General features: G+C 37.4%; 1 protein-coding gene, 1 long non-coding RNA gene and 1 other non-coding gene across 6 annotated transcripts in view; 1 reads left to right on the top strand and 2 right to left on the bottom strand.

Annotated features, from left to right (window-relative positions):
* LOC144286232 (uncharacterized) overlaps nucleotides 1–6,239 on the top strand; it is a 52,826-nt gene extending 46,587 nt beyond the window's left edge. Inside the window, exon 5 of one of the 2 annotated variants that reach the window (XR_013354293.1) lies at nucleotides 5,213–6,239. This is a non-coding gene — a long non-coding RNA (uncharacterized LOC144286232). The remainder of the gene's footprint in view (nucleotides 1–5,212) is intronic. The other variant, XR_013354292.1, reaches the window with a different exon arrangement.
* Nucleotides 3,073–21,209, bottom strand: part of LOC144286226 (uncharacterized) — a 146,534-nt gene continuing 128,397 nt past the window's right edge. For 2 of the 3 annotated variants that reach the window (XM_077852438.1, XM_077852437.1), the window contains one exon: nucleotides 3,073–3,514. In XM_077852438.1, the coding sequence (XP_077708564.1) occupies nucleotides 3,438–3,514 (77 nt within the window). In that variant the 3' untranslated portion in view covers nucleotides 3,073–3,437. Of the gene's footprint in view, nucleotides 3,515–8,152; nucleotides 8,198–21,209 lie in introns of all 3 variants that reach the window. The other variant, XM_077852433.1, reaches the window with a different exon arrangement.
* On the bottom strand, nucleotides 5,207–5,308 carry LOC144287338 (small nucleolar RNA U13). Its single transcript, XR_013355177.1, has one exon. It is a non-coding gene; the product is annotated as a small nucleolar RNA U13 (small nucleolar RNA).

The following is a 21,209-nucleotide window of genomic DNA, read 5'->3' on the forward strand; positions in this document are numbered from 1 at the left end:
AAAAAAAAAGGAAATCCTGCTAATTTAAAGCATTAAATATAAGATAATATCTTAAAATACTAGAAGAAAATGTGAATATTCACCTTGTCTATTAGATAAGGCAAAACCCTCTAATCATCAAATCAAGAGATGAAAGACCCAAATAAATTAAAAGTCAATTCAACCACATAAAATTTTTTCTCTATAGCAAGATATCATAATAAAAATAATACCAACAATAAATATGATAAAAGGTTAATATATTTCAAAATCCTTATGTTGCATCTAAATAAGCTCATAAGAAAAACAGTGATTCAAATTTTAGAAAAAAAATCAGTAAAAAAAGAACAGATGATTCACAGCAGATGAAATATAAATAGCTAAAGAGTACAGAAAAATCTACAGTTTTATTAGTATTATTTATCAAAGACATTAACATTAAGTTATATAACATTCAATCCTGGTGAAATTGTAGAGAGAAATGTAGATTTAACCAAATTTTGGTAAAACAATTTGATCTTATTTATCAAGAGTCTTAAAATGCTCAGGCTCTTTGAACAAATAACTTTATTTTTAGGAATAGCTTCTAAGAAAATAATCAGAAATGTGAACACAGTTTTATGCAAAAAGATATTTATCATAGTATAATTTATAATTGAAAACAACCTAAATATCCAATTATATAGGTGAAAATGTTGATCTATAACAAATCCATATGAAATTCAGGGCTCCTGCCTGCAGTCATTAAAAATAATTTTGTTACACAGAGATACTCATGAAATGATGGTAGGTGTTAAAAAACAGAATACCAAATTGAATACACTCATAAATGATATATTGAAATAACATTAAAAGACCAATTAAAGGCAGTGCCTGGATGGCTCAGTTGGTTAAGTGTCTGCCTTTGGCTCAGGTCATGATCTCCAGCCCCACATCAGGCTTCCTGATCAGCAGGGAGTCTGCTTCTCTCTCACACTCTCCCTCTCTCTGTCTTCCTCTGTCCCTCCCCACTGCTTGTTCTTTCTCTCTCTCTCAGATAAATAAATAAAATCTCTAAAAAAACAAAAATAAAAAACAATTAAAATTGCGAAAGTATAAATAATTTTATTTTTTATACTTTTCTATATTTTGCATTTTTTGAAGCCCAATAAATGGTGTTTTTTAAATTGCCTGTGGATTTTTATAGTGCTTTCTTTTTTTCCCTACAACTTTACACCATAATGTTTTATTTTTTCCTTTTTCTTAAGACACTTTTTTATTTTTTTTAAAGATTGTATTTATTTATTCATGAGAGACACACAGAGAGAGAGAGAGAGGCAGAGACACAGGCAGAGGGAGAAGCAGGCTCCATGCAGGGAGCCCCACGCAGGACTCGATCCTGGGTCTCCAGGATCACACCCTGGCACTAAATCGCTGTGCCACCAGGGCTGCCCTTAAAACACTTTTTAAAAAAAGACTATTTATTTATTTGAAAGAGAGAAAGAGGGCACCTGGGTGACTCAGTGGTGGAGCATCTGCCTTTGGCTCAGAACATGATCCTGAGGTCCTGGGATTAAGTCCCACATCAGGCTCCCTGTGGGGAGCCTGCTTCTCCCTCTCCCTATGTCTCTGCAGTTCTGTGTGTCTCTCATGAATAAATTTAAAAAATCTTAAAAAAAAAAATGAAAGAGAGAGAGAGTGCATGTGATCAAGGGGAGGGGTAAAGGAAGAGGGAGAGAAAGAACCTCAAGCAGACTCCATCCTGAGCATGGAGCCCAACATGTGGCTTGATTCCACAACCCTGAGATCATAACCCAAGCCAAAATCAAGAGTCAGACACTGAACCAACTGAGCCCAGGGGCCCCTCTTTTTCTTTTCTTTTCTTTTCTGTAATTTTTCCTGTGAATTCAACAATTCTTTTCTTTTCTTTTCTTTTCTTTTCTTTTCTTTTTTTTTTAATTTTTTAAGTAGGCTCCATGCCCAACATGGGGCTTGAACTCATGACTGAGATCAGGAGTTGCATGCTTTACCATCTGAGCCAGCCATGTCTCCCATAATGAGTTTTCTGGTGGTGCTCAAAGAATTGTACTTTAGATAATAACTGACAAATACATTTTATATATTAGATAATTTCATATTAAGTAAGTCCGTACTTTGATATATATTATCTTGGAGCATGACTGAATTCATTGGTAGAGTTTACTTTAAGACTGAAGCAATTTTACAATGTAGTCTGAACTGGCTTGAAACTTTCAGCAGACCCCTCCCATATGACAGCCTAGATGCTTTGTCAAAGGTTCCTGTCCTCTGCTTTGTCTTGGGTCATATCTCTCAGCTCTATCTTTATCTTGCTTTTGGTCTTGCCCGACTTCTATACAGATTCTTCAACTCAAAGCTACATTCTTAAACTTCTCTCTTGTCTGGATGTTTTAACAGTTCCCTGCTTCTCCATTCTGTTCTCTTTGAGACATGGTCCTTTAAAACTTCAACTCAGACCAAGCCCATGTAGAGATTTCCTCAGGCTCTGGGTTTTCTTGGACTTTCACTTGTCCCAGGTGTCCAGGGCTCCTACCTGGCATAGCACTTCCAATAAGCCAATAAGGCACTTGTATTCTTTTATTGGCCTTCTTTCCTTTGCCTCTTTCAGCTTGTTCTCCAAGAAGAGACTCCATGGCCAGTTAAGTTGCCTGGGCCAGCTCCCCATCTTGATATTTGGCACCCTCCAGTGGCCATGGATGGGTGTGCTTTGGCCAGCAGTGAATTTTGGAGCTAAGTCCTCTGGAGCATCCCCAGGCTGGTTAGTGCCCACCAGTGACAGTTAAAAGGAGCTGCTATCAGAATCAGCTATCAGATCTGGGCAAGCTTTACCCCTGCCTGGTTCCTTGCAATTCACCTCCTGCAACTTGCTGATAGATAAACTCAACAAAGTCCCTCCCTTCCTTTTTCCTATAAATGTATCTGTATCAACGTACTAAAATCTACATTCTCAAAGGAAAAACCTTTTCTGGTTTTGCACTTGGCAGGGAAGTAATAATAAGTACTAACTTAAATGAGTGTCAAATGCTGAGCTAATGCTTCAACCCATTATCACATTCAATCTTCACAATGCTGGGAGATAGTCACCTATCTTTAATCTCCATTTTATAGAGGAAGAAATAGAGGCTTAGATTGTTACATAAAAGTCAAGGGTAAACCTAAAGGTCAAGATCTCCTTGCTAGTTGATGGCAAGTTTGAATTCAAAACCAGCCTGTGGCCCATACTTCCTAATCACTAGGCCATACAGTCTCTGTAGAAAATTGGGATGCTCAGAGGCCATGTTTTCTATAATGCAAACAAAGATAGTCTGTAGCAAAAAGAATAAAAAACTAGATAGAAGCTGAGAAAACTAGAAGTAGGGTTGTAACGGCTTGAGACAGAGGTTCCATTTGTTCCCAAGGCTCAGGAGCATCCATGTCCTTCTCCAAACTTGGTTGTTTCATCAGATACTTAAGTCCTCCCAATAAATTCCTCCTGGTTCAGTTTGATGTGTTTTCTGCCACTGGCAATGCAGGAGTCCTATTAAAACAGGAAACCAATAGGGTACTTTTGAAGATGGTCTAGGTATTAACACTTGGGCAGCATTAGTGTTAAATTATCTGATTCATACCAGGTTATTTTGATTGCAAAGATTGAGTCAATATACTAAAGCCAGGTTACTCACTACTCAGAGACAAGTCAAAAGAAGGGTTATAGAAAAAAGCATATATGCACTAAAACCTGAGTAAATTGAACCCCAAGGCCTCAGGAAAAGTTGACACTACATCAGTGGCACTGAGGAATAGCCACTCCCTCACCTCTCAGGGCTTTTTGGCTTCTCAGTGAATCAGAACCACTCTCTCTCTGGACCAGCCTTCTCAAATGACCCGTCTTTCAATTGCAAAAGCAATACTCTAGCCCTTGTTTGTATCTCTTATTGCAGGTTTCCAAGAGAGAAGATATGACTTCTGCTTTTCTTTCTAGACCAAAGTACAGGAGGTGAAGTCATGGGGTATAGTTTATGGCCACATGTCCAATCAGCTGTGGTCATGGTCATGTGGCCTACTGTGCACTCAGTATGATCAATGGGTAGGGATTTTACTAGAAGGGGATGTGAGAAGGCCAGTAATAATTGGCATCTCTAATCAAGCCTACTTAAATGTAATTTGAATTCCTGCCAGTAAAAAAAAAAAAAAAAAAAAAAAAAAAAATTAAACACGCTACAAAGATCCATTCCCTAAAGACCCTCTCTAATTATCTCAAGTTGGCAAGAGAGTTCACCTTCTGGTGTTTGTAGGCTTGCGTGCTACCCTCTAGCTCAAAGTTCCCAGTCCCACCTGCACCTGCCCTAAACACTCTGCATTGAGCTAAACTACTCCACTCACTTGGGAGTCTATTAATTTTTTTCTCCCCTTAACCACACTAAAGACTTTGCTTAGTAAAGCATTTTGAAGATTTAGAAAGTGACTGTTCAGTCTGCTTAGGATTTATATCCCAAACAGATGTGCCAAGAAGTCATAGGAATCAAACTGCTGTTCTGTGAGTAGAATAATATATTAACTTGCCTTGTAGCAGTTTCGATTACACAGCTGTACAAATTGCAATGGAATCTTCATAACTAAAGTTGCTTTTAGCAAAAGCACATCACTTCTTCAGGATGGAAGTTTTAACATAGCAGGCATCTTGAAGGGCATGCATCCTCACAAAATACTTCTCATTATTTGAGAGAAAATAATCTAAGAAAATGAGGTACAGTAGTACTTAACTTACCTTGAAGAATACTCTGCTCTTCATCATAATAGCTGAACTGGGTATTATTTTGTGATGAAAATAAGGAGATCCTAAATAATGGCATCATCATCTTACACTTTTAGTCTTTCTGAGACTGGTTTCTTAACTGTTAAATCACGTTATCAGTCCCATACTATAAGGTTGTAGTAAGGAGCCAATGAAAGCTTTATAAATAGCTCAACTGCCAACCATAGTAAACATTCAATAAATGTTAGTTACCATAATTATTATATTTTGTTTCTCATCTTACCAAATTAAAATGTGTTTTTTAGTACAGTTTCTCATTTTATCCTTTCAACCTATGGGTAGGTATGGTACTAAGTATATTCCCATTTTATAGTAAAATTAACAGAAACAGGTTAAATAGTTTAGGATAAATAATTTTTTCCAAGGTAACATAGACAATAAATTCATATCTTTGACATGTTTTTTTTTTCTTCACATCAGTTGGGTAATGTGCCAAGGTCATAACAAGGTTTGAGGGAGGCACATGTCCCTGACGGCATGAACACCAATCATCAAGCTCATGAACTACAAAAGGATTCCACATCTGTGACTTCTAATCGGATGTTCCTTCCGCACAGAACTTAATTTCTGTGACTGGGACTTCAGTGAAAGGAGAAGGTTAGTATTATACCAAAGGAAGAATCTTCCACAACTTTCATCCAAGAATTGTTACTTGGCTAAAAATGTGTAAACTCCTCTGGCAGCCTGGCAAACTAGATAACCTGAGGGCCCATTAACTATGAGATAATTAAATCCTGATTTGAATCAAAACTAATATGCACTTTAAAGTTTTGCTGGAATTGCACTACTGGGTATTTACCCCAAAGTTACAGATGTAGTGAAACGCTAGGACACCTGCACCCCAATGTTTATAGCAGCAATGTCCACAGTAGCCAAACTGTGGAAGGAGCCTTGATGTCCTTCGACAGATGAATGGATAAAAAAGATGTGGAATGGAATATCACTCAGCCATCAGAAAGGACGAATACCCACCATTTGCTTCAACCTGGATAGAACTGGAGGGTATTACGCTGAGTGAAGTAAGTCAATCGGAGAAGGACAATCATCATATGGTTTCACTTACACGGGGATTATAACAAATAGTGAAAGGAATTATAAGGGAAAGGAGGGAAAATGAGTGGGAAAAATCAGAGAGGGTGACAAAACATGAGAGACTCCTAACTCTGGGAAATGAACAAAGGGTAGTGGAAGGGAGGCGGGTGGGAGGATGGGGTAACTGGGTGATGGGCACTGAGGAGGGTACTTGATGGGATGAGCACTGGGTAATATGCTATGTGTTGGCAAATTGAACTTCAATAAAAAATAAATAAATAAAATAAACTTTTGCTGGGTTTTGATGAAAGGGGTCAAAAAAAAAAAAAAGAAAAGTGAGCTGAAACAAGAACAGGAGCAATAAGCAAAAATAAAAGCCAGAGCTGTCGTGGGCAAACGCTAGTATCGGCTCAGAACAAGGAGACTGAGCTTGGAGGCACACTGCAAAGTGTGGAAATTGAACCTGAGATTCCTTCCTGTTTTGAGCCTGGTTCTGCAAGAGGAGCTTCAGAGATACATGATCAGTTGCATCTCAGACCTCCTCTCAGAAACAAATGCAAGTACTCTCTAGAGTAAAGCAACGCCCAGTTAAATCCCTGGGATTTTGATATATTAAGATCAAGAAAATATAAGCTCACAATTTAAAAAAATCACCAACACATAAACCACCATGAGTTAAGGCCAACAGAAACAACAAACAACAATTTATAAGAATTGAAGAACTAGAATTGGAATTGTCATTTACAGGTAATTAAATAACCTTTTATGAACCATTTTTAAAAATCAAACATGGAATGAAATAGATTTAGAACAAGAGACCAGAAAATTAGTAAAAGAACCAAATATGGGCAGCCCAGGTGGCTCAGCGGTTTAGCACCGCCTTCAGCCCAGGGCGTGATCCTGGAGACCCAGGATCAAGTCCCATGTCAGGCTACCTGCATGGAGCCTACAGCCTAGAGTACACAAACCTCTGCCTGTGTCTGTGCCTCTCTCTCTCTCTCTCTCTCTCTCTCATAAATAAATAAAGTCCTTAAAAAAAAGAACCAAATATTACTTTTTGGCCTAATAGCTATAGATTTTGAAATTAACAACTCAGTAAATCTATTAAAAACAATAAAAACAGCTGAAGACAGGTTTAGTGACCTGGAGGTTATATCTGAAGAAATCACCCAGAGTGCAGCACAGAGTATAACAGATGGGAAATATGAAAGAAGGGCTAAAAGAGATGGAAGGTAAAACAAAGTTTAACATGTCTAATCAGAGTTCTAGAAGTAAGGAATAGAGAAAATAAGAGAAAGCTAATATTGAACGAGATAATGGCCAAGAATTTTCCTAAACTGACTAAAGATAAATCCACAGATAGAGAAAGCACAGCATATTTCAAGCATGATAAATAAAGAAAAATCCACACCAAGACATATTGTGATGAAATGGCACAATACCAAGAAACGAAGACCTTAAAAATCCCAGAGAAAAAAAGCCAGGGCACCTACAAAGAACAAACAAAAAGCTACCAGAAGACTATTTTTCTTTTTTAAAAAAAGAATATAACAATAATTTATTGGTGTTCACAACAACTCTCAGCAGTAGTTATCATTATTATTTCTATCTTAATGTAAGGAAATTCTGGCTGAGAGGGAAAGCCCAAGGTCCTACAGATATACAGCAAAAAGGATGTAGCTTAGAAATGCAAGAATGAGTGGAAAAGTAGGTCATAAAACACTGCTTCAGCCATATGCAACAACATATGAATCTTAGGACATAATCTTAGGATGAATCTTAAAAACATAACACTGAGTGAAAAAAGCAGGTGGCAGAACACTATATACAGAATACCATTTTTATAAAGTTCACAAACAAAACTAAATAATATATTGCTTAGAAATACACGCATGCATGATTAAATGATCTTAAAAAGCAAGAGACTAATTGCTATAGACTGAATACTTTCGTACCCCCAAAATTCACATGTCAAAACCAAATGCCCAATGAGATGATATGAGGAAGTGAGGCCTTTGCGATCAGATCATAAAACCAGAGCCCTCATGAATGGAATTGGTGCCCTTATAAAAGAAGCCAAAAGAGCTCCTAAGTAGTTCCTCCTGCCATGTGAGGTTACCACGAAGAGATGGCTGTGCATGAATTGGAAAGCGGGCTCTCATCAGATGTGGAAGCTGACCATGCCAGCACCCCGGATTTGGACTTCCAGTCTCCATTCCAGTGGGAGATATATTTCTGTTGTGTGTAAGCCCTCACCTGTGCTATTTTGTTATAGCAGCCTGAACAGACTACAACAGGAAAATACACAAACTTCCAGATAGTAGTTACCTTTTCAGAGAGGTAGCAGAAGAATGGAGCAAAGAGAAGCAGGGGCTGCAAAAAATAAAGGTAACATTCTAATTTTTAGACCAGTGGTAGGTAACAAGTATTCATTTCATAGTTGTATTAACACATATGACTTCTATTCTTTTCCTTGCATCAAATGTTACATAATAAAAATAAAATAAAATTGCCAAAGGACTAATTTTAACTGGGTTTTTACAATGTATATTTAAAAACCACTGCTTAATCCTCCTGGCTGATGGTTGAGGGATATAATCAGCCTCCAGAGTTTAACTGCCAAATTTTTGTAGTGAATCACAAAAAGGCTTCCTACATAATTAATGGAAGACAATGATAGAAGTCATTACTGGCTTGGGATTTTAAATTTCTGCTCTTGTATGTTCTCTCCAAATGAACAGTCTATTCACACAGCTCTAATAAGAGGTGTACTATTTACATTATTTGTATGGCTATATTTAACCTTGTATTCTAGATAGTGAAGAACAATTTCAATATAGGAAAAATATGTTAATAGGATAACTACGTTAGAAAAAAACTAGTTGGGATCCCTGGGTGGCGCAGCGGTTTGGCGCCTGCCTTTGGCTTAGGGCGCGATCCTGGAGACCCAGGATCGATTCCCACATCGGGCTCCCGGTGCATGGAGCCTGCTTCTCCCTCTGCCTGTGTCTCTGCCTCTCCTTCTCTCTCTGTGACTATCATAAATAAATAAAAATTTAAAAATATATATTTAAAAAAAAGAAAAAAACTAGTTTAATTTTATGTTTGATGTCATATAATTAAGTTGGTAACAAGAAAAAAATTTGATGTACTCTTTTTTGTGTAATGGGATCATAAAATAAATTCATTTTCTCATATCCAAAATTTTACGCACCAGTTTGCCCAATTTTATTTTACTTTTTAAAGATTTATTTATTTGGGATGCCTGTGTGGCTCAATGGTTGGGCACCTGTCTTCCACTCCAGATGCGATCCTGGAGTTGTGGGGAGTCCCACGTCAGGCTCCCTGCAAGAAGCCTGCTTCTCCCTATGCCTATGTCTCTGCCTCTACCTCCCTCTCTGTGTTTCTCATGAATAAATTTTTAAAATCTTAAAAAAATAAAAAAGATTTATTTGAGAGAGAAGCACCAGGGTGTGGCAGGGAGGGGCAGAGGAAGAGGGAGAGAGAGTCTTATTTCTTAAAATTGTATTTAAATTCAATTAATTAATATATAATGTATTATTAGTTTCAGAGGTAGAGGTCAGTGATTCATCAGTCTTACATAATACCCAAGTGCTCATTATATCACATGTCCTCCTTAACATTCATCACTCAGTTACCCCACCCCCCCACACCTCTTCTGGAGAGAGTTAAGCTCAGAGCCCCATGCAGGGCTGGATCTCACAACCCTGAGATCAGAACCTGAGCTGAAACCAAGAGTCAGACGCTTAACTGACTGCACCACCCAGGCACCCCATTTTAAAATGTTTTATCCTATTTTCTATATTTCCTGCATACCTCAGTAGTTTGTAATTATCATTAAAACATTTTTGAACTGGATGAGTTATCTGGCAAAACACTGAGTTTTACTTGTTTTGGGTGATTGTGTATGTTTAATGCTATAATAGAGGTCTTTTTAAGCTTCTCCTAATCAAAGCCCATAAACTTGATCTTCCCAAAATCTCAACATGTTATATTATCTTAGTACAGAAAAGTGTTTCCTAAACACAGTACATGCAATTTTCCCTTCAAAAAAATGAAGATTGGGGATCCCTGGGTGGCGCAGCGGTTTGGCGCCTGCCTTTGGCCCAGGGCGCGATCCTGGAGACCCGGGATCGAATCCCACATCAGGCTCCCGGTGCATGGAGCCTGCTTCTCCCTCTGCCTATGTCTCTGCCTCTCTCTCTCTCTCTGTGTGTGAGTATCATAAATAAATAAAAATTAAAAAAAAAAAAAAAATGAAGATTGTTTTCATAGGAGTAAATCAGCTAAGCAGTTTATCAGGTTTAATGCATTATTAATTGGAAGACATGATTTAAAAGATATCTGTATAATTTTTCAGCCCTTTGAATAGTAATACAATCTGAAATTAATAATTTCCTAGAAAAGTAAAAGGGAATTTCCCATAGGTAATTAGAATAAGCTCTCAAAATGTATCCCTGTTGAAATCTATACTTACTAATATGTCAACCTTAAACTCTCCTTTTATAGTTTTTTTTTTTTTAAGATTTTATTTATTTATTTGAGAGAGAGAGAGAGAGAGAGAGAGACAGTGTGTGTGTGTGTGTGTGCACAAGCAGCAGGAGGGGCAGAGGGAGAAGCGACTCCCTGCCGAGTAGGGAACCTAACATGGGGCTCAATCTCAGGACTCATGACCTGAACCAAAAGCAGTCAGTTAACCAACTATGCCACCCAGGCACCACTCTCCCTCTATAGTTTTTTAAGAATTTTATTTATTTATGTACTCTTTTTAAGTAGGCTCCCGGCCCATTGTGGGGTTCGAACTCATGACTCTGAGATCAAGGGTTACATGTTCTACTGGCTGAGCCAGCCAGGTGCTCCCTCATTTTTTCAGTTTTTAAAACTGATGTTCATTAGTTTAAATATGTTTGTGAGTGTAGAGTTGACTTTCATATTTGTAAGGCATTTGTCCAGAGGCTTTTATGATTCCCCAAATTTAAAACAAAACAACAGCAGCAACAACAACAATAAAACTCTATAGCTTAAATCCTGGTCTATGCAGACAAAAATCAAGTTGTATAGAGAGACGCAAAATACAAGAGAGCCAGAATCTTTACAGTTTGCCTGTACCCAATGTCACTTGCTTCCTGAAACCTGGCTGCCTTTCAGGTTTACCCACATAATATATTCCCTTGTTAGCTTTAAGCTACTTCAAGTTGGTTTCTGTTACCTTCATCAAGAGCCTAATACACATAATTATGCAGAACATTTGGTAATACATATAATTCATTCCATTGTATAGACCCAGTGATTTTCAGTTAATCGTTTTGATATCTTTTTTTTAAATTTTTATTTATTTATGATAGTCACAGAGAGAGAGAGAGAGGCAGAGACACAGGCAGAGGGAGAAGCAGGCTCCATGCACTGGAAGCCCGACGTGGGACTCGATCCCGGATCTCCAGGATCGCGCCCTGGGCCAAAGGCAGGCGCCAAACCGCTGCGCCACCCAGGGATCCCTCGTTTTGATATCTTACTGGTGTTATGCAGCAAAGAATTTTTTGGTGAAAGAAAAATACCTGAACCAATTGGATTCAATCTGACTTTTGCAAACAAGATTTCAGGGCTCAGTGAGCATACCAAGTAAGGAGCACCCCTTACAGAAGGCTGCCTCATCTTATTTGGGTGGTTTGCAGGTTATAATGTGCAACTATATTTAGGTGATAAATGAAAAGAGTAAAAAGATTTTCAATATAGTAGTCCTCTATAACATAGATAGTAGCTCTTTCTTTGAAGCCTAATACTGAAACCAGATGCTTAGTTTTATGACTTCCTTCTCTCAAACAAGATAAGAAGAAAAACATACGTAAGTCAGTGAGTATTATCAGGAAGTGATTATTAGTTTTGTTGAAAGCATAATGCCTTTGGGGCTTTGAAAGAAAGTACTAATTTAAACCATTCCTGGAATGAATAAATATTCAAAAAGAGTGGTATATAAACTCTGCTTGCCTCGAGCTAACATAAGTATTTATGACTCCATCTTGTGTGTTCTTCTTTGGAATTTCTTCTTTCATCTGAAAAGTGATTCTTCCACCTGCATTCCCTTTAGGAATCAAATTTAGATATAAAGCAGTGACAGCTTGGATCTTGCCCTCTGTATAATAAATCAACTGATGTAACTCCTTTCCATTAAGAACAGCTCACTAATAGCCATGTGGGCATGCTTTAAATTAACCTCATATACAAGAGTCCAGTCAAGTTGTAAATCTATGGATTATAGTCTCACCATATCTAATTTTATATTTTGTAAGACTCCCTTAAAGGGTGTACATTTGGTGATTCACATTTTAGCCACATCATGATTGAAATTACATATAGTGTCTCAAAATACTCTAAACTCCTTGGAGCAAGGAATGTCTTTCCTATCTTTTTACCCCTAGCAACTGCAGGCTGGTGTTAATTGGAGAGTTGTTCAGTAGTGTGTGGAGTTGGATTAGTAACAGTATGGGAGACTTGGGACAGAAGAGAATAGATGAAACAATATGGAAAGAATGTGGTACCAGGCTTAGCAAATGAGCAGAGGCCAAAGGTAAGGAAAACATGGAATGGACATGAGGCAAATATGAAACAAAATTTTGTTCATGCTAAAATACAGTCATATGTGGGATATGGAAACTTGCAAATTTCTTAAGACCCACTCTTTTGGGAGTGATATGGTTTTCAGGATTGGGTTGGATCTCCTTAGTGAATCAGAATGGCAATGAGGGGACACAAAGGAGGATGCACTGCTATTAATTAAAGATTTGTGATTCAGCTGCTTGTGATGAAGTGAGGATGTATATATCTCAATCACAAATTCAGGTATGCAGGTAATACAAATTTGTTTTCCTATGATAGCTTCTATTCTAAGCTTCCATTTCATCAAGTGTATCAATCAGGAGATAGTAAGAAAACAGAAACTGCTGTAGGTGTTTCAGGCAGGAGGGGATTTAATATGGGACATCAGATGCTTATAACTCTTTAGAAAGAGCTGGGGAAGCAAACTGTTGAGTATGATGTTAGCTGTGAACTTCTCATATACTGCCTTTATTATGTTGAGACTTGTTTCTTCTATATCTAATTTGTTGAGAGTTTTGAACATAAATGAATGTTGAATTTTGTCAAATGCATTTTTCTGCATTTATGGGTAAGATCATATGATTTTTTAAAAAGATCTTATTTTTAAGTAATCTCTACTCTCAACGTGGGGCTTGAACTCACAGCCGCAGGATCAAGATCTTGTACTCTACCGACTGAGCCAGCCAGGTACCCCTCCTATAGTTTTTATCATTCTGTTAAAGTAGTGAATTATATTTATTGATTGGTATATGTTGAATAATCCTTGTATCCCAGGGATAAATCCCATTTGATCACGGTGTCTGACGACCCTTTTAATGTGCTACTGAATTTGGTCTACTAGTATTTTGTTGTGGATTTTTACATCTTTGTTTATCAGAGATATTGGCTTGTAATGTTTTTTCTTGTAGTGTCCTTGCCTGGCTTTAGTATCAAGGTAATGCTGGTCTCAAAATAAGTTTGGAAGCATCTTGTCCTCTTTACTTTTCTGGAAGAGTTTGAGAAGGATTGCTATTCTTCTTTAAATATTTGATCAGATTCACCTGTGAAGCCATCTGGTTCTGAGCTTTTCTTAGTTGGGAGATTTTTTTATTACTCCTTCGATCTTCTTACTTTTTATAGATTTGTTCAGATTTTTTATTTCTTCATGATTCAGTCTTGGCAGATTGTATGTTTCTAGGAATTTATCCATTTTTTCTAGGTTGTCCAATTTGTTGGCATCTAATTTTTAGTCGTCTCTTATGAACCTTTTTATTTCTGTGGTATCTGCTATAAGTTTCCTCTTTCATTTATGATTTTATTTATTTTAGTTCCCCCCTCTCTTCTTTTTCTTAGTATAGCTAAAGACTTGTCAATTTTGTTTATGTTTTAAAAAAACTCTTCATTTTATTGGTCTTTTCTGTTATCTTTCTAGTTTATTTCATTTATGTCTGCTCTAATCTTTATTGTTTCCTTCCTTCTGCTAACTTTGAGCTCAGTTTGTTCTTCTTTTTCTAGGTCCTTGAGTGTAAATTGTTTACTTAAGATCTTTCTTTTTTCTTTTTTCTAATGTTCATAGCATTTATTGCTATGAACTTCTCTCTTAGAACTGCCTTTGCTGCATCCCATAAGTTTTGGTATGTTGTATTTCCATTTTCATTTGTCTCAAGATAGTTTTTAATTTCACTTTGATTTTTTTCTGTGACATAGTGGTTGTTTGGGAGCATGTTTATTTCCACATATTTGTGAAATTTTCTATTTCTCTCCCTTTATCAATTTCTAGTTTCATACCATTGTACTCAGAAAATACACTTGATATGATTTCAACTTAAATTTGTTAAGACTTGTTTTGTGGTCTAACATATAATCTATTCATATGCACTTTGAGAAGAATGTGCATTCTGCTACCCTTAAAGGAAATTACTGTCTTGGGAAGGATTTCAAAGGTACCAATCAAGAAAATCTTGTAAATAAACCCACTAGGTTTATTATAAAGGGACAACTGTTACAATCACCCTTCTCTCTCTCTTCTCTCACCTATGTCTCTCTCTAATTCACCCCACCTTCTCCAGCTACATCTGTAGCCACTATATTAGGGTGAAAGATCACAGAGGAGTGTGCCCTAAATCTCCTTGTGATGATGACAACAGGTAGGCGTGGCAAAGTCCAGGTATGGTAGAGAAATTAGGAGAGAAGTAGAAACTCTAGACTGAGGGAAAGAGCAGGTGTTTTCCTTCAGAGTCTATTCCCCAGAGCAGATTCTACATTATGAGGTCCTGGGTGCTCACCTAGTTCCCAAAGGACAATGAAATTTTCTCATTCTGCCATTCCTCTTTTCCCCACCTTCTTCACAGCTCCCATTTCTCTTAATACCCACTCTCCTGTTGCCAAAAACTCTAGTCTTCCTTTTTAGGGGACAGCAACAGAGTAGGTCTTTAGAGCTACCGTGTCCCTTCCTCTTTCACTTCAGTTGCAAACAGTAAAGGTCATTTATGGAGGGAAGGGGACTGGTTGTGGGAGGGTGGTGGGAAGTGTGTGTGTGTGGGGGGGTCCTATCCCTCTTGCTCAGCCTTCAAGTTCCAACTCAACTCAAAGGATATGTCCTCCTCAAACCTTGCTCAGTCCACTTTCCCTACCTCATCTCACCTTCACCGTTCTTTCAGCTAAACTATCCTCCTTACCCTGAATCTCTGGAATGTCATTTACACTTCTTTTACAGCATTGATCACTTTAAATCTTACAACAGGGATCCCTGGGTGGCGCAGCGGTTTGGCGCCTGCCTTTGGCCCAGGGCGCGATCCTGGAGACCCAGGATCGAATCCCACGTCAGGCTCCCGGTGCATGGAGCCTGCTTCTCCCTCTGCCTATGTCTCTGCCTCTCTCTCTCTCTCTGTATGACTATCATAAATAAAAAAAAAGTTTAAAAAAAAAATCTTACAACATTCTTTAAGCCCATGCCCCCTCTCCCTTGATAGAGTTTGGTGACCATGAGCACTGTTTGGGCAGAGTCTATGTCTGGTTTCTATATACGTTCCCCACAGCACTTAGCACAGTGCCTTCAGCACGGAAGATGCTCAGTAATATTCAGTGGAACAACCACTTACTTGGCCCTTGCTCCACTCCCACTGCAATTCCCTTGATATTTGAGGCTCTGTACATGCTCACTGTAACTCCTTTGCCTAGTTGGGAACCTCTCTTTGTCCTTTTCCTCCCTTTCTTAATTCTTTCCCTCTTTCTTTATTCTTTAGACTACTACAATGATTCTCACTGCTTACCCTTATTGCCCTGCCCCATCTCCCGAACAATGGCTCCTTTAGAGATAGGACCTTTTTGTAGCTCCTGATCTCTCTCTCTACCTCCTGCTCTTTCTGATGTTTACATCCTTAGCTCTCAACTGGTACAGACTGCCCTGAAGGCTCAGTGTTAACCAGATTTCACCTATTCCAAAATGACAGGCAGGAAGACGTCAAAGTACAACTTGCTCCCAGTTTCACCCAGCTCTAGAGAGGGTACTTCTTGGAACTGAGCCCAACATTAATAGCCTGATGGAAAAGGGAGACAAGAGTAGTACCTGCCTTATAATCGTGGTGTATTAGCCTTTTTATGTAAGTAGTTTTTCTTGTGAGAGGTAAGACCTAACTTGTTCTAGATATAAATCCATATAATAAGCCAGGTTCTACTGTAACAGTTACCCATTTGCTGATCTCAAAATACTAAATTTAAAGTTATAAAATATGCCTGTGAGGACTGAATACTAACAGTTTGAGTTTTTCTAGCAAATGTCTCATACACACACACACACAGAGCTTTTAAGAGAAATTTTTCTAACCATGACTCTGCTGTAGAGGGGAGGTGTATCTGCCACATTCTACCAGTGAGATTGTTGGGCTTGGAGAGGTCTGCTGATGGGTTCAACGGCCTACAGCAAGAAATTGAACCTGGCTAGATCACTCTGAATAGTAAGTGAACTTTCTTTGAACTTTCATATCTCACTTTCTTACATATGATACCTTTCTTTGAAATCTCATGTCAATTTCTTATACATGACACCTAAATTTCCATTTTTTTCCCTTCCTAGGAAGAAAATTTTCACTAGACAATGTGATTTATGGTAAGCAAGTACACTGCACATCAACAAACTACAGCAGCCACTACTAGTTAGTTGCCCACCCTAAATATGTTCCCTCCTTCTTCCTTGCTAACAGGACCCCTATATTATTGGAGGCATCAATATATCCAGCTAAAAGAACAGCTTCCCTTAAAAATCATATGGCTTCATAACTAAATTCCGGACAGTTAGATAAAAGCAAAAATGTTATGAGGTACTTGGGGACAGACCCCTTAGAGGTAAACTTAATTAGCTGGGAGGTGCAGTCCTTTTGTCTTTCCTTTTTCCTGTCTGGAATGTGGATGTAAAGGCTGGATTTCTAGTAGCCATCCTGGACCATCACTAGCAAAGCACAAGAATGGCTGATCTGTAAGCTAAAAGGAACCCTTATGTTTGATAACTATGGTGCTGCCAAATCAGCCCTAAATACATACTTCCTCCTAAACCTCTTTCACATGAAAGAGAAATAAAATACTCTATTTAAGCCATTAAATACTCTATTAAGCCATTTGTTATTGTGAATTTTCAGTTATGTACATCTGAATCTAATCATAATTGACAAGATAACCCTACTAACAAATTTTGTTGAGTTTAAACAGACAAACTAGGATTTGCTTAAATCTTTCTTCCTCTCAAATACTTATAAAGTGACTGATCCAATCTATTTTAATATTTAAATAATACCCTTTACATTTGAAAGTGTAGTGACTGTAAAGAGACATGAGGAAGGTTCCAGGATGTTGATAAAGTTTGTTTCTTTATCAGGCGTCTTCAGTTTGTGAAAATACATTGAGATGTGTTTGAGATGTGCATACTCTTTGTATGTATTTTATATATCAATAACAAGTTAAAAATATATCCATAGTAAATTTGTCTTTTGGAGTGGAATTATTAATCAGTTTAGTCAGGATTAAAGACTTCAAAAGGGTAAGTCCTCAGAGAATTGTGAAGATTAAATGAAATAATGAATATAAATAACTCAGTTTTAACCCACTGAGTCATGTATCCTGTGATTATTTTTGGAGAATTTACTATGTGCACCATTACTATTAAGGGTCAGCTATTACTATTAGCCCTAATGTAATTGTTTGCTTATTTGTGTTCCTCTTCTAGACTAATAAGCTTCATAGAGACAGGGACTATATCTGTTTTGTTCACATTATACACACAGCTTAACACAGTGCCAGGCAAACAATAGTGCCTAATGTAATGAATAACTGAATGAGTATGTGATAGGTTAAATAACCTCTTGCAGACCACTAGAAGAATGTACTTCAGTTTCAAACTGATGTAGAAGTGATCTTTTAGAATTCATTTGTAAATTAGAAGCAATCTAAGGCTCTTCAGCATCAGTATTAAATCAAGAACTACAAGTAAAAATTCTGGCAATTCTCTTAACACTTCAGAAATTATGTAGTCCAAAATATAAGAGGATGAAAATCATAATGCAATTATCACAAGAAACCATCAAAAGCCCTTAACTACACTAGTTAAAAAGACTGGAACAGATTAACTTCTTGATATCATAATGAAAATGCAAACACTATGACTAACACATACCATATCAAAATAGAACATTTTCATTGCATGGCAAGAGAGAAAAGATGTCTATGTTTTAAGCAATCAAAGAACAAAATTGAAAATGCAAGCAACTGGAAAATGGCAGTCCATAGAAATTCCTTGTTAAAATACGGTAAATGTGTGACTATAAATTTTCTATGTAATTTAGAATATTCTCCTTGGTGGTTTAAAAAAATTGTCTAGATTTCAAAAGGAGAGAAATATCAGTTTGACATCTATAGACCTATTTTAGGGGTTCATACCCAGCCCACAATCCTTCCTTTGAAAACTGCCTCCTTGACAAAAGGGCAAGCTTACACAACCAATTTTGTCACATAACACTCCAGCCATAACTTATTGGACAATTGAAGAACTCTTCACCTAAGCTGAACCAATCAAAATCTTTCTCATGAGAAACTGAATTAGTAGGCCTTTAGTTTTTTCAAGATTTTATTTATTTATTTGAGAGAAAGAGAGTGAGGGAGAGCCATAGAGAGAGCATGAGTGTGGAGGGGATAGGGGTGCATGAAGTGAGAGAGGGAAAAGCAGACTCCCCACCTGAGCAGGGAGCCTGATGCTGGGCTAGAGCCCAAGACCCTGGGATCCTGACCTGAGTAGAAGGCAGACACTTAACCAACTGAGCCACCCAGGCGCCTCTTGAATTAGTAGGTCTTGAGTCTGTAGGTAGTGGTAAGCTCCAGAACTGGAAGGTCAACTAGAGTTGGGGCTGAGCTTGGCATCAAGCCTATCCAAAATTTCACAAAAGCCTAATTATAGGGGAGCAGAAACTGTACGTAAGCAAAAGAATAAAAAGGAAAATGGAATGTATTTGCAAAAAAGTACAGAGGCAAGGCCCTGTAGGTAGGGTGCAGGGTAGAGGAATGAGGTCTGTTCTTGAATTTTAATTTCCTATGAAATCTGGCTGACATTGTTTCATGATTTCTTTAATCATTAATCAACTAACACCTCGTCCTTGTCCGGTGTCCCCAACCCTACTTTTTATTTGAACAAATATTTCTTTAACATTGACCATCTGTCAGACACTGTTCTTTGCATCAAAGATACACTAGTAAATAAAAGGGAAAAAAATAATTATTGGGGTCAAGTGGGACAATTATAATGAACTATTAAACAAATAATTATAACAGAGTAGTAAATGCAATGACATAGATAAATGCAAGATATGAGAAAAGAACACCTTACTTGGCTTAGGTTTAGTCTCAATCAATTTTTTTTTTTTTTTTAAATAGTTTGAGTGAAGTTTCGCATCTCACAACAAAAGAACAACAAGAATCCCTGCTTGAACACCTTATTTAAATATATTTATATTGTTCCCACTTAACACCCACCTTCAAGGAATGGTTAAGATGCCAACAATCTACCTAGGTTAGAATTTAGGCCCCGCTGCTCATTAGCTTATGACCTAGCTCATATTACAGTACCTCTTTGTGCATCAGTTTTTTCTTTCTTTTTTTTTTTTCAGTTTTTTCTTTTACCTCAGGGGAGTGCTGCGAAGACTCAATGGGTAATTCATATGCAGAGCTTTAGAAGTGTGCCTGACATTTGATAAGTATGCCACAGTTGTCAGTTGCCATTATTGCTGTTGTGTTGCTGTTGTGGCCATTATGTTAATCTTGTGTTTATTGCAATTTGAAAAAGTGTCATCTGGGAAAGGCAGGGTGGAGTACTTGCTTATACTCATTGCCACGTTTAAGCTCTGGTCCTCAGCTTTGCTAAACTAAATTGTGTTAGCAAACACAAAGACTAGTTCAGGTTAGCCATACAGGTAAGTAGGTATTGATAGAGATAGAAAGAGAGATGTATTAGTTATTTTTTCACAAATTTTATTGTCAAATGAATCTTCAGGGAGTTCTTGTGAAGACACTGGTTCCACTGACTCTGCTATCAGAGATCCAAGCTAACCACTCTCTTCCATTAACATATTCTCTTTACAAGCAAGAGTAAGAGACTTTTTTTTCCTTAGTAATTACCTTAAGCCAGGCCTGCTCCCTAAGGGTACTCACAGACCACCTTGATTGGATTTTGAGTGTGCCCAACTCTTCAATCTTAAATTTAACAGCAGATTTCTTAGTTTTGTCATTCCTATTGATGGGTGATCTCACCTATTAAAAGAAATTCTGAGTCTCTTCCAATTTTGTTTCTCAGAAGGGAATGTTAACTTTAGCCTTAGCCTTGCAATAATCCCCAATATGAAAGATCATGTCAACCTTTTAAACATAGCTTTATTCCATTTAAAGTTACTATGTGCTTTGGTCATAATAAAATGAACTAATATTCCTCAAGATGAGTTGAGTCTAAAATTGTCTTCCTTCCATCTTCTTGGAATCCTTGCTATTTAGACATCGCCAGAGGACAACTGATTAAAGCTTTGACTCCTCTACATGAGAGAGAGTACTTGGCACTTAAGTATGCTTTAATAGCTATCACTCTATAGAACAGATGTTTGTGTGTTTCGTGGGCATCATAAATATTAAGAATGATGTTATATGGCTTGGAAAGCACTTTCCATTAATTGTTAATGCTCACTATGTGGATACAAGAGTGAGACTCCTTCGGGGAAAATCAAGATACATTTTTATGTCTAGTATTACTGTATTTCAATTTCAAGGCTGAGGCTGAAGAGAATTAGCCACTGATTTCTTGAATATCATATGAAAATTCTAATTAATGTAATGGTTGGTGTCCCTTGTTCCTTATAGCTCCATAGTGAGATATATAATGTATAACTGTAACAGATGTGATGGAAGAAAACATAGGTGAATTTTTTTATTTAAATTCAATTAATTAACATATATGTATTAATTAGTTTCAGAGGTAGAGGTCAGTGATTCATCAGTCTTATATAATACCCAGTGCTCATTGCATCATGTGCTCTCCTTTAAGTCAATCATTCAGTTACCCCCTACCCTCCAGCAACCTTCAGGTTGTTTCCTATGATTAAGAGTCGTTTATGGTTTTTCTCCGTCTGATTTTGTCTTGTTTAAACAGAGGTGGATTTAAAGACCAGTTCCACCTCTTCCTGACTCAGTGATCATGAACTTAATTATTAATTAGCCTTTCTGAATTTAGTTATTTAACCTATGAAATAGAGGCTAATGACACCTA

Source organism: Canis aureus, chromosome 16 (assembly GCF_053574225.1).
Source record: "Canis aureus isolate CA01 chromosome 16, VMU_Caureus_v.1.0, whole genome shotgun sequence".
Classification (NCBI taxonomy): domain Eukaryota; kingdom Metazoa; phylum Chordata; class Mammalia; order Carnivora; family Canidae; genus Canis; species Canis aureus.